Here is a 14,948-nt window from a genome sequence, read left to right as displayed (position 1 = left end):
CGAATCATTTGGCACCTGTGAAATTGAAAATTGTGCCAGCTGTAATGAAGAGATCAGGCTTTACCAAAGGTCACAATATTAGGCACACAAACACTTAATGCACTGAGACACTAATTTATTTTTTATGTTCCACTTCATCGAGGCATCATTTCATGTTTCAACGGCTGATTTTCACATTCATCTCTAAGGATGCAAAGTGGTTAATGGTTGATATATTGGCCAAATAATGATATTTCAATTGTCATGTCTTATCTGTACACGGTATCACAAACAATATTATGAAAAACAAACCAAAACAATACCAACAGTATCAACAGCAAAGATGTATTTTAAAGAGTGAATATTTATAAAATAATTTATGACATTTAAATAAATGCTTAAGTGTGCATTTCATTAATACGTTGCTTCAACAGAATCTCATGGAAATTCGTACCGATTTTATGATTTTATGCATTGATGGACAGTTTGTATAAGTTGTAATATAATGCATATGTCTTCATAGAATATTTTATCAGCCAAGTGACGGTTGTGCATCATGCTTGGTTGTTTCTGATAATCGTATATCTTTAGCCACTCACAATAAACAAATTAATAAAAAACTGACACTTATATCTGGTCTATTTATTATGGCTGGGCAAAAAAAACTGATTGTTATATTTACTGAATTATATATTTATAAACCATTGAAAACCCATTTTAGTGGACCACTATCTCAATTCATAACATGAGACATAAAACAATTATATTACAGGACATTTGTGTTTTACAACATTGCTTGGAATACTTGGAATTGATCAATCTGTTTTAAGTTATCTTACAAGATTATCAGCTCATTTTGTTGAAAATAAAAAAAACAATATGTCGCTATTTTAAGTTCACAACAGTCACCCCACACAAAATTGGGCTTCATCAATTCATCAATCCTCCCCACGGATAACCTTTAAAAACAAAGCAGACATGATGAAAGAGGTCAACACCAAACTAATTTAAACATTGAACCACGGTCCCCGTCTCTGTGGTTACGGTGCACAATTCAAAAACACAACTTCCCTGGATACCTACTTACTTTGCTTAGTATTACAATCAAAGACTGCCTGGTAACAGTAACTGGGCACAGAGTCAAGCTCTTACCTTGGCTACACTGTGAGACGTGGTTGAGATAGTTAGTAATCCACGGGTTACTGAACATGATGAAATAAAAAGCTATTTAAAAGAAAGGAAAAGGATGAAAAGACCTGATCACAGAATAGAAGAAGAAAGAGATAGATAGAGAGAGAGAGAGAGAGAGAGAGAGAGAGAGAGAGCGAGCAAGAGAGAGAGGGAGAGAGAGAGACAGCCACGAACAGACTTGACAAGATGGAAATACACAGAAGCAACGCTGGAGAGCTAAAGTAAACACACAGGGAGTAAGAAGGGTGGTGGAGGGAGGGAGAGAGAGAGAGGTGTTAAGACAGTTCACAGGCAGTAATCTGATTACATGCAGAAATTAGCCTGGATGATAAAAGTGGATTGTGGGAGCACAGTGGATTCCTGGATTTATGACCAAACACACAGATACAAAGCGAAGCAGGAATAACAGACATGACATGATGTTGAAAATAAAATTGTCCTTAAAGAAACGGTTCTCACAAAAATTCACCATTATGTCAACCCAGATATAGGATCTATAGGATATAAGCTTTCTTCAGATGAACAAAAAGTTTTTTATTATACAGCCACAGAAAGAAATAATAGACCATTTAAAATTCACCTTTTCCGATTTGAAAATTCCTAGCTTATATTTATAGGTATGCGTTTAGAAAAATCATAATTTCAATTCTGTGAACTATTAACAATATTTCTACCAGATTTCAAATAAAAATACTATTTCTATTTGCATTTATTTGCAGAAAATGAACATGGGAGAAACAGGTGAAAATGACAGAAAAGACGCTCTGTTGTTTAGTCCTCAAATACTGTATTTAGAAAAAGTCACCTTGATGTTTGTCACGGTTTTCATGCGTCTTTCTTGTCATGTGTCTTTCACGTTGCTGTAGGATGACTGTCACTTTATGCCTACAATATATCTAAAAATGCTGATTCAATTAAAGTTTGGTCTCTTCATTTATTTCTGCGGCTGTACATATTCAAATATGTATTGGTTCTTGTGCCTGTACAATATTCTCTATACTTATGCACATATTATGGGTTGAACATGTATTTAATGTGTTTAGATATGTGATTTAATGTTTTATTAAACATACACACAGCAGCTACCGTCAATAAGTTTCTCTCAACCCGAATGCACGATCATGATGTACACTCACTTAAGGGAGACAAATGTATGCCAAAATACTCCACCCAAAAATGAAAATTCTGTTAAGTATTACTCACCCTCTAGTTGTTCCAGACATGTATACATATCTTTGTTTGGTTGAACACAAAGAGCTATATTTTGAGATAATTTTGCCAACCAACAGTTCTGAAGAATCCATAGACTTCCACAGTAGGAAAACATTTAGTAATTTATTGGTTCTGTTGAACACAGAAGATATTTTGAGGAATGAAGGAAAACAAACAGTTCTGGGGAACTTTGACTACCATTAAAAATGTTCCTACTATGGCAGTCAAAAGCACTTCAGACCTGTAAACATTATTCCAAAATATCTCTCTTTGCGTTCAACCGAACAAAGAAAGTATACATGTTTGGCACAACTAGAGGGTGAGTAATTCATGACAGAATTTTCATTTTTGAGTTTTTAACTCCTGATAAAACCAGGGAGTGCAACTCCATGGATTCGGTGCCATAAAAAAAGAAACAAGGCCACGTTATGACTCTCTGATGTGTTATGTCTCTCTCAGCAGTTCGGCGGTGCAGGGGTGACCAGAACAAACCTAAACACAGCATCTCTGCCGATAGCGGTTTTCTAAACATTCACTTACAGAATGATGAATTACAGGTGTTACTCCCTAAACTGCAGTGTCACAAGAAAATAAGTTCATTAGTCCCAACACACCGCAATTCTATTGAATGCTGATAGAAATATCGCTTTAAATATAGAGACTGGAGACCCACCATGCTGAGAAAAGTGAAAATCTGTTTATAAAACATATGTTGTGTCAAAGTGTGCACTAGAGGGCACACTGAAAGCAAAGGTCACAGCGAAGTGTACTGGACCATGAGATGGTAGAATGATATAGAATATCATAATCTTGTTTGTGACTTGTTCAGTCTACAGAACAGAGTCCACTCCATCATTCAGTTACATCAACTCATTTTTACAAAGGATCCTATATCCACCTGTACAAACAACACACTTCTTAAAGTATATTAAACTATGACATTTTTAAGTTCATAAACAAAATAATCCAAACTTTGAGTCGGTGTTCACAGAAGGTTATGATATGACCACAGGCACGTGTAAACATGCATCTCACTGCTCTGTCTTGCTGGACCACTTCTGCCCTTAATAAGGCAATGTGTGATGTGATTGGCTAAGAGGGGGGTAAGGGGGAGTGGCTAGCTTGTGTTGACCCGGCTCCTCTGTGCATGTGCTCTCCTGTCTTACCACACTCCCTCACTCTCTTCATGTACAATCACATGCTTTTTATACATTTACGCAAAAGGAAACACTTTTCTCAGACAACATTTCCAAGAATTTCTAGCCAAGCAGTCCAGGTTCACATACACGGCACACACTTTCTCTAAATTAGGTCAGATGAAAGATGTTATGCATCACTTGAATTGATCTTTAGAAAGTGATCCACAAAAACACATTACCATCTAAAAACAAATAACTAGACTTGATGCTTCCAGTAAGCCAAGGAGTTATGACTCCGGTCTATTCTGGTAATATCGAGGGGTTAGAAGCAGGTTAGATGTGTGTGTGTCTCAAGCAGGTTATATTGGGTCACATAAACACTCAAACAAACTACCATTAAAAGTTTAGGTTTACGTGACTAAATTGTTGCTCGTGATCTGAATCTGAAGGTGTATGCTTAAATATTTAAAATGACTTTGTAGATAACCGTGTTACAAAACTAAAACTTTATTTGACGAAACTGTTGAAAAGTAATGAATCAAAAACAAGCAAAAAGTGCTCGGAATAGATAACAACTTTAAAAAGCATCTCTGGATGTGCTTCTTGATAAAATGATTTTTAGGCGTCACTTTAAGAAACCCAGTCTTTAACCCGGAACGCACATGAGATGCTTGTTTGCGTCAGTGTTTATTAAACTATTTAACTGCTCTGTGTCAAAAGCATCAACCCGGGGAACACCAGTGTCCAACGAGCTCATACAAACGCAACTGTTTTAAAGCCTGACTTTTGATTGATTTCAGTCATCAAGAGGCGGCGACGTCGGTCAGTAAAAACATCGTATGACTGTGTGGCTTTGAAACGGTGCTTATTCTATTGTTGTGACGCTATTAAAATAAATGATGTTTACAAATCATGAAATAGGTTATTTAACAATACTACATTTAAAAAAAAAGAGAAACTCATTTTCATTATTTGTTTGATCAATATTCCTTTAGTTTTCTCTTTTTCAGAAGATCTTTGAAAGTGTACAACATGATAAATCCGCATCTGCTCATGAGACAGTGAACCTTAAATTGAATTAGCCATTAAAATGGTTTTATGTTCTATAATATTTTAGCTATGACTTAACAAATAATTGTAATATGCTAAATTATTATATAAAAGGATTTTCATTCCGTTATGTTTTAATACAGTTTTGTGCTACCTTTCAATGTTGTCCCACACAAACAGATTACCGGTCCAACGTTTGGATTGTTGGGTGGTGGAATTGATTTGACTTTATGAGACAGTCTTAAAGTGATACTTCCCCCAAAAATAAATTCTGTAATATTTTACTCATCTTCAAGTGGTTCCAAATCTGTATAAATTCTGATGAACACAGAGAAATATATTTGGAAGAATGCTTAACCAGACAGACTTTGACCACCATAATAGGAAAAATGTATTTGCCATTTTATTTTGTTCTGTTAAAGACATTTTGAAGAATGAAGGACCGCAAACTGTTCTCGGGAACTTTTGACAAACTACGGTAGTTAATGGTGGGCAAAATCTGTCTGGTTTTAAGCATTCTTACAAATATCTATCTCTGTGTTCATCAGACCAAAGACATTTTAAATGAGTAAATGATGAGAGAATTTTCATTTCTGGGTAGTAGAATCTAGTAAAATCTAGTAAAATCAATTCCGAATGGCTGTAAATGAATGACTATTTCCACTATAAAGAACGCAAATAGGAACCTAAATAAATGCAATTGCAACATCAAAATCTAAAACTAAAAATGACCAAAGTGATGCGCCGATACCCTTTTTTAAAGACAGAATACCGATATTTGTTTTCTTGATCCGATTCCGATGCCTGTACATTTTCAAAACACAATGAGACTAATAAAGATAGAATAGCTTCAAATATTACTCCACCCTAAAAACAATTATGAAAAGAAAATTTCACAAACTTTCAAATCTAATTTCAGTCAGTTCTGTCAGTTATGTCACATGAGCTTAGTATTTGGCCCGATACTGATACTGGTGCATCCCTAATAAATATTATTATTATAAATATTACTGCAAATGATTATACGAATAAGTAACATGCATTACTGTAAGTCAACAAAAGGAAGCCAGTGATTGATTTCATACTTGACATTCACAGAAGAAAAACACAGAGTGATGTTACCAAGCTTTATATGAGTCAAAAGCAGCGCGCAGGACCACATCAAAGCATTGTGGGATGTGTTTCCATTAGAACTGACATCACATGAAAAAGTCCAGGCGAAACATTTCAACTTAAGCTACAACACACAACTACTCACACGGCTGTTTGCCAACATGAACCCTCCTGATCACTATAAAGCTCATGGGTGTGAGGGTATGAAACAAAACCAAGTTTGAACAATGAAGATTACGACAATAATACCTAAATACAAAGTGGGAGTGTGAAGATTAAATAAAGAGCAAATGAGAATTGCTTAAGCCTTTTTGAAACTTCTGATTCTTCTCCTGAGAAAATAGCCCATTTGTCTTTGCCTCACTGTTTGGATTCACCAAAGACAGCAAAAACTTCTCATTCACTTCTCTTTAAATTTGTATTTCAAGTTCTGAATTCTATAATAATACGAATTGGTTGACATACAGTAAAGAATACAAATGTATCAAATTACGCATTCATTTGATACATTTATATTCTTTACTGTATGTCAACAATTGTTTGTTTTTATTTAGATAGAAAAACATCGGAGAGCAAGTGATTCTTTACTGAAACATTAAAATGTTATGAAAAGTAACGTGCTTTTGGTCAAATCATATCGTCATTTTCATAGTTTTGAAGTCATTTGGAAATTAATTTTAAAGTCTAGATATGTTGACTATGTGGCAAAAGATGTCTGACCTTCAACATGTAACCAGTCGTAGAGGATGAATGAGGTGTCTGGTCTGAAACATTCTCTAGTTCTTCTGCTCTCTGCCTTTATTAGGAATCAAAAGGTTCATTGGCTCCAAGTTGTTTGTATAAACTACTGCAGACTACACTGCATGCGAAACATAAGAGTCAGGCAGGTTAAAAGACAGAGATTAAGACCTGTCCTCTTAGACTGTGCTTTATGGTGACTCCATTATCTTGAGCAGATCTGAACCATTACAATCTGTCTCAGTGTCTCAGGGGTGCAAAAATGCATACGGCCTTACTTTCTTATACTGCACAACAGTACATATAAAAATTGCATACTGTGCGCATGGCGTGCAATTTTTTTTATACACGTGGGATGTTTAAAATTGTATCTTTTTAGATTTCACATTTATGTGCATGTAATACTGCAGTTCCCTGGCAACCGGCCTACATTAACATTCATGCATTTGAGGGACTTCATCCAAAATAAGTGCATTCAAGTTATATATTTCATCAGTATTTGTGTTACCTCGGAATGGAAGCCATGGCCTTTGAACTGCTAATGGACTGCTTTGACAATTGAGCTACAGAAATATGGTGGCGAGCAGATCCAAAAAAAAATCTGTTCTTAGGTAAAAAATTGCATACAGGACAAAATAGTATACTAGTCCGCATACTGTACAAGTGTATAGATCGTTTCATCGGATACGCTCGCCGGGACCGCAGTTAACTTCCGTTCTATGTTTGGCTAGTCTCTAATAATATAACTATTTACATTTAATTCAATTCATATTAATATTTATTGTTTTATTGTATTATAATTGCATTAAATACACGATTTGTTGAATTGTGTTGTATGTTTGGTCGCATTTAAAGACCGTATGGTACATTGAATTCTAGCGGTTGAGCTTGGTATCGGAGTCTAAATTCAAAATATTGGAGAGACAAGTTTAGCAAAGTAACGATTCTTCTCAGTTTATTTTGCTTGTTATGAGAATTAATCTACAGGCACTCTATTGTTTGTGAATGTGTACCGGAAGTTAAGGGCAGTCTACAAACGTGCACATGTTTATGTTGTCACTTTGAAACCGTCTGCTGCGCATGAAGCACAATGCACATTTTATTCCATTCTGAACACAGACCATCACGCTCTCACATCTACATACCCACATTCCCTGCTCATATATGGCCGTGAAGAGTTGGAATCATTCACAGGCCTGACATCAGCTCCATCTCTCCATGAAAGACATTTCAACCAGATGTTTTTAAAAAAAAGCATAATTATAAAAAGAAATTGCAGATCAGCACAGCTAAAAACAAACAGGAGCTATATTTACATAGGAAGTTTTTGGCCATTCTCACAAAACAGCATGTAAGCAGCGCAGTGCAGGCGTGAGTGGTAAAGCCTCTGTAAACCCCCATCTGGGGAATTTAATGATAGATGTCATCAATCACCGCACCTTTACTTGTTGTCCTGACCAAAACTACGACTCCACCCACAACACCATGAACAAATTCAGCTTCCATATACAGAGATGTCTGTTACTCGAACCCACCAGAGGAAGAATCTCAGCAGAACCTCAAAGGACAATGATTGAGTGCTGTGAGCTGCAAACAATATCAGTCGAACCCGAAGATTTATAGATGAATTGTCAAGATTCTATCGAGGCTAAATAAAACAGACACACATTACAGAGCGAATACTAGACCGAACGGACATTGACACAAATACACAGAATATAAATCAGTGTTAAGTATGTAAGGTCTCTGCATTTGTGCCCATACAATGGAAGTCAATGGGTACCGCTGTTGTTCGATTACAACAACATTCCTCAAAATATCTTCTTTTGTGTACCACAGAATAAAATCATAGACGTAAACTTTTGAATGACATGAGGGTACATAAACCATAGAATTTTCATTTTTGGGTGAACGATCCCACTCAAATCTCTCAAACAACGAACCTGTTTTCTTATCTAAGGTCTATATTTTATAAAAATACTGACAAGGTATACGAAGAAAAGTAAAGTATAGTAACTCAATGTATTGCCAAATACAGACAACGATAATAAATATTTTCAGAAACCACACCTAAACGTCTAAAGCTTAATGGGACATTACGTTTTTACTTAAAGACAGTTCACCCAAAAATGAAAATTGTGTCAACATTTTCCCACCCTACAGTTCCCACCCACAGTTCTAAGGCACCTTTGGCTACAATTTAAAATGCTCCTACTATTAAAGTCAATGACGTTCAAAAACTGTCAGTGGCTAACATTCTTCCAAATATTTCCCTTTGTGTTCAGCAGAACAAAGTAATTTATACAGATATGGAATAACTTGAGGGTAAAATTCATGAAGGAATTTCTATTGTCGGGGTGGTTTGTCCCCTTAAATCAGTTTTAATGACATAATTCAGGTTAAGCATTAAAACAGCTGAAAACAGTAGAAATTCAAAACATGTTTCCGAATCCAGAAAGATAATCAAGATATTATTCATGGAGTTCGTGTCAACTGTAAATGTGACTGTTTATTTTGACGAAAAGGGCAGGTGTAGTTAACTCAACAGCTGCAATATCACAGTTTGGCCCTCATACCCTTTCTCCCCCACACACACAAAACCAAAGGGTCTGTGAACATACTGCAGACTTTGAAATAATCCCCCAGCCTCATAAACCCAGTGACTGTGTGTGGACCCTCATTCAACTGATCACCATTTGTCTGTCTTCAGAATTCAGACACAATTCAACAGGTTTGAGACAGACTACCACAGGCTGAAACACAACATTTGAATGACAATTAAATTGACACAAGACCTGAAATAAATCAAAAAAAGTTTGCCCGTGACTCAAGATCATATACCCTTGGTCTGGACTAGAGCATGATTTTTCCATATGGAGGTCATCTTCAGGCCATGATGCCGTTTCAGACACGAGGTCGTAGGGTTTTGGTTGGTCTCGTATTTAAGAGTGAAATCTGCAAGACTATCCCTTAGGAACAGTAACGCGTGATATGAAATCTTATATCAAAATCTGATGTGTGCAAGTCCAACAACAGCAAAGAAAAAGCTAGATTAAAATGTGATTTACTTAAGTCTTCCAGATATATTCCTTTAGTTCAGGTAACTGGTAAGTGCGGGCAATACCCAGTGAAGCATGAACTGCATGAAAACATACAGTGAATGTAATGCAAGTTGCATCTAAAATAACAGTTTGTGTTTACATAATACAAGTTTGTTTACCGTGCTTATACATTTTCTATTTATAAACAAAAAACAAATACATCTAAATATTTCCTAGATACATCTACCAATCATTAAAAAATATTATATATCATTTCATCAATACAAAATTAATATGCACAGACATTTTAGCAATTAATCATGATAAATCATTTTTTCAGCCCCAATTAAGTGACAATAAAAAGAATAATCAGCAATTAATTCATGAGATCTCACTGAGAACATTAATCACAAACAAAATCGACCACAAGAGCAGATGACTTCGGTTTTGGTTGATGCTTCTAAAGACACCAAGAACATAAACACACAGCGAGCTGCCAAGCTTACACATACCGGCAAACTCTGGCACGACCGTCAGACACACTCCGGTTACACATCCACTGATAACAGCAGATGAGATGAGACGTCCTGAAGGCACAGCCTTCATATACAAGCAAAACAACATGGCAATGATCTCAATGTATCATGACAAGCATCAGTTTCTCATAAAAAGTTTCTCTGACTGTCTAAACTTTTAACTTGCATTTGCTTTTCATTAATCCAAAACCAATAACGTATCTTTCAGCAATATCACATTTAGAAAAAATTAAAGGGTTGCCAGGATGTTGATAAATGGTCGTTAAGGTGAAAAGAAGCACATTATAGCACATTGCTATGCTGTTCCTAGGAAGTTCTGAGTGGATTCTAAAGGTAATATAATTCAAAAGGTCCAAGGTCTCCTCTTTAATGAACCAGATAAGACTTTCACCCGTTTATAAATTCATTTCTAAAAAAATGGTTGCATTATGGGCGGTATCATTCATGTCTGAGACAGTAGTTACGTGCCAAAGTTAGAGATTTAAACAAATCCCACCGCCAAGCATCACCAAACACATCTAACTTCATAAGGTATTCTTGTGTGTGACTACCCAAGACGGTTCCCTTTTGACAAACGCTGATGCAATAGCCTACATTACACAACATTTGTATTACCAAATGCATGGAGCGGATAAGCATGGGTAACAGTCATGGGGGAGATTACCCCATCATGGGGCTTAAAGCCGGCTCAACCAGAGACCTTAAAGCAGTAAAGAAAGAGGGACGGACAAAGAGAACAGCAAAAAAGCTAATTTGTACTTACTGTTACTTCTTTATCGTCACAGAAAAAGGTTAGATCCTTTCCAGCTTCCTCACGTTTATGGCAGATCTTATATTTGGATTTTTAAAAAGTGCGAGTCAGTTTGTAAATGATGTGCATTGAAGAGATGGTGGCCGTCCATCATATTCCATCCTCACAATGAGAGGATGCTGGTTCAAATGAATGGAACATGGGAAAACCGTGTCGATGATAGAGAGGAAAGGGGGGGAAAGGGAAGGGTGAAAAAAGGGAGAGGAGAATTTAATCGGACGGGTAAAAAAAGAGAAGAATGTTACGATAACGCAAGCAGGCAATTACAGAAAACAAAACGGATTTTAAAAAGTGGAAAATTCCAACACCGTCCTATTCCAAATATATTCCAGGGAATCCCAAAGATTCTATAGAAAGTATTTTTTGCCAGTCACTGAAAATCCACAGGCGGGAATCTTTGAACTTCCTGTTCAGCTAACAACTCCAGAGTGTCAGATCAGTCGCACATGCTCTCCAAGACACACACGCGCATGCAGATGTAACCTTAACCAATGGACTCCATGTATGGCCTGAGAACTGAGTCGTGCTAAAGGGGAATTTTCCATAAATAGCCTGAGAGAGAGAGGGGGGGGGTAATGAGACCCAGGGATTGAATCAGCTGTTAGATCAACAATCCCCGAGTTAAACACACAAGGATCAGAGTAAATACACAGAACAAAGACTGCTCAAGTGACCAGTTTTTCCAGTACGCTTCCTAAATGTCCATAGCTTCTCTCTGGACTCAGGTGCCTTTGAACACTGCACCACCACAGGATCAGATCAGGCTGCAGGTGAACAGATAGTTCTGCTGGGTGATCTGAACTTAAAACGTGGCTGAACTTCTGTGACCAGTGTGGAAACCAGCAAACGTTCTGAGGTGTCATTTTCATAAACACACTCACCCAAATGTTTATCAAACACGTGTGCAAGCATGTTTTTCCTGGCCAAAAATGGCCAATGAACAGGCACCGCACACCTGGTACACCCAGCATGGGAAACAACATCAACATTTGCTGTTGATATAATTTAAAGGCACCTTTCTTTGGCTGTTTTCGAAGCAATGTTTTTTATTATTTCTGTGTTATTTCTATTGTTTCATTCATGAATGATTAATTAATTTTTTTATTGGTACATTTATTAATTTAAACAAATAATTTTCAGCATATCAATTAATCCACTTTATGCAGAGCAGAAAGTGTGCCTCGCTCTCAAGTGCTTTCTGCCGCCATGTTGCTTTTTTGGTGCCGTTGATCATGGCTTGTCGTAGTCGTGGCGCATGTGCTTAACTCAAGGTAAACCTACCCAGAGTCAATTGAACTAACTCAAATCAGCTGTTCTGAAACCAAAATTTCTAAGTAAACCCAACTCCGAGTTCAAAGTTTAACCTGGAGTTGGTTGAACCTCCTTATTGAAACGAGCCCCAGGAGACATTTGCAAGCAGGACTTTAAAGGACGTTTCATAGAAGTGTTGAGGCATGCGCGCACCAACACACACAATAATAATGTGTTTCACAGAACAGCTTTCACAGCCGATGTTAAAGTCATGGAAGCTATTATTTGACCGTTGGTTAACTTAGAATGTGGGTAGCTGAATTCTTATTACCAGCAAGGGATTGATGAAAATGAAAGTAATGAAGCACGCAGCTCAGTCAAATGTTAACAATCTCTGATAACCAAACACTACTCCAGCGCCTCTTCCTCTTCTCTAAGGAAGGCCTCGCCCCCTTTTTTGGTGCATTTCTGTGGACGGAGTTTAACCAAAAACTCGAAATAGTGACATCATGTACCCGGGAAGTTAAGGGCTGTAGTCCGATTCCAGCCGTTCTCTGTAGTCCTTATCATGGGGAATGCCACTTTTAAAGTTAAAAACAACATAAAACGTTGTTCTATTGACTTCTCCACAAATAAAACATTTATAAAAATAATAAAGTATTTCCGCATAATATCATGTGATTTTACATCATACAAACATCATTTCATTACAAAATATATGATTTATATCAATATTAACACACGTGAGATCTTTAAAATGCACCAACTACAGCAGATGAGAGAAGCATAAGCATTTGAGGATAAATAAATGCTGAAACCACAAACACCTACCTAAAGGGACAGAATATTTTTTTATAAATTTTCATACACTCACGTAATACAAAATCTGTATAACATTCCATCCACAGAACCAAAAAAAGAAGATACATTAAAGATCGTTCGTAACCAAGCAACACTGGTCCACTTTGGCTTACATTGTATGGACATAAAGCCACTGACACATTTCTCAAAATATCCTGAAGAAGGAAAGTCAAAGGTTTTGAACGTCATGAGGGTGAATAAATTGCAGACTTTCATATCTCAGGACGATCTCTCTCTCTGTAAACAATCCCTTTCAACAGATAAACAAAGGACTAGAGACTGGAAGAAAGAAGACCAAAATAATGTCATGTGAGGGTATAACTCCAAACCACAGAGAGTAGACTACAAACTACACAGAAATAAGTCAGGGCCATCTACTGGATCTGTTCAGCCATGACAATGAATACAAATGGGCATGTTATTGACAATTGCATCGATCGCTCTTGAAATTGCTGTGTAATATTGCAGATTAAGATGTTCGGGTGGGATTTGGATTTATTGGCCCCCAAAAATGCTAGCAGCTAGACTACATCATCCTGTCCCAAGAGGTCCCATGCCATGATGTGTGAAACGATACAACACAATCCAGGCCTCAGTCACAGAGTGTTAGTCTTCTAAAGCCCACACATGATGCATGAGACCAGACTGACCAAAGCCGATTACTGCCCTATACACAATGTAAAACTCCACATACAGTATTATTAAGGATCAATTCATCTTTGTCATGAACAACTTTTTGCACAACATACGACACATAACTCAAAAGCCCATATGAGGGAATGAAAAGAACATGCATCTAAACACAAAACATATATTACTAATAATGTACATGCGATGGCTGTTGATCTAATGCTCTTGTTTTATGATTATATAAAAAGATTTCACAGGCAGAAATGTGAGGACTGCTTTGTTTAAATCAATCTGAGGGACCCAAATAGCATTTATATAAATCTAAATCCTTACGGAACGTACAGTAATGCAAGCACATAAAGATTAAAGTACCATGGTACAGATAGGTTTTGTTTAAATACACCAACAGCGCGTGCCCACAAACTCTCCATGAAACAACACACACATAGAGACAACTTTCATAACTTAAGTAGCTCAAATAAATTATTAATAAATAAATAAATACATTTGTTTAGATGCTATATTTAAAGCTATGCTATATTATCTTTCACCTTTTCAATAGGACGTGCGCGTATACTCTTTTAATCTAACAAACATACAACACGTGTAAAATATATCAGAACTTTAAGATTAATCTTTTTGAGATGCCCTCGGATTTTTTCAATCTCGAGATGAATCTTTTTGAGACGCCCTCAGTTACACATTTTAGAAGTGAATGTTAAATGTAGTTTAACAATGTAACAAGCGGCAATAACAGAAACATTGTTTCAAGTGAAGATACATAATCGCTACACGCACGTACGTGCGATGAAATGTGCCCCATCCTTACCTTCGCGTGCACTTGGTGAATGAGACTAATAAATATGAAGTCAAAATGTTTCGCTTGAATTGTTGTGTGTTCTTTATAACGGGTGTTTCGTTCACACTGTCGCGACCGACACGAGTTCACTCCCGTGCCGTTTGACCGCGTAAACGCGAATTAACACCAGACACCGTCGGTATTTCCGGTTGTATAAACCAATGAGAACGCCATCCTCAACAAAACTTAAAACGTTTTAAAATAATAGATTATTATTAAAACAATACACGATTGTGCTTGTTTTAATTAGTGGGATTTTTTCAAAGGATGATACGGTAAGTTTAGTAGATTCTGTCTAATATCCTATTTTTGTAACTGGCCTAAATGTCAGAGTAGGGCAAGATGTCACGTTATATTTTTTGCACCTCAACCTGATTGTTGTTTGTACAATTGTTGCTTTGTATTCAGTTTTGTTAATATTCCTTTACCTGTGCAAGATGTCAATATTTAACTTGAACTGTACGTGTTTTTGTTTGTCTTCTTTCTCATTTACTGTCTTGAAAATAAAAGTCCTGCCACAGAATTTAATTTAAATAA

At 36.6% G+C, this 14,948-nt stretch overlaps 1 protein-coding gene across 3 annotated transcripts in view; it reads right to left on the bottom strand.

The window, feature by feature from the left end:
- Positions 1–14,539, bottom strand: part of svilb (supervillin b) — a 54,793-nt gene extending 40,254 nt beyond the window's left edge. For 2 of the 3 annotated variants that reach the window (XM_079452710.1, XM_079452709.1), the window contains exon 1: positions 1,132–1,266. In XM_079452710.1, the coding sequence (XP_079308836.1) occupies positions 1,132–1,189 (58 nt within the window). In that variant the 5' untranslated portion in view covers positions 1,190–1,266. Of the gene's footprint in view, positions 1–1,131; positions 1,267–14,381 lie in introns of those variants that run through there. The other variant, XM_079452711.1, reaches the window with a different exon arrangement.
- Positions 14,540–14,948: the final 409 nt, after the last annotated feature.

Source organism: Barbatula barbatula (genome assembly GCF_947034865.1).
Source record: "Barbatula barbatula genome assembly, chromosome: 3".
NCBI classification, from domain to species: domain Eukaryota; kingdom Metazoa; phylum Chordata; class Actinopteri; order Cypriniformes; family Nemacheilidae; genus Barbatula; species Barbatula barbatula.
This window is presented reverse-complemented; position numbering and strand designations above follow the sequence as displayed.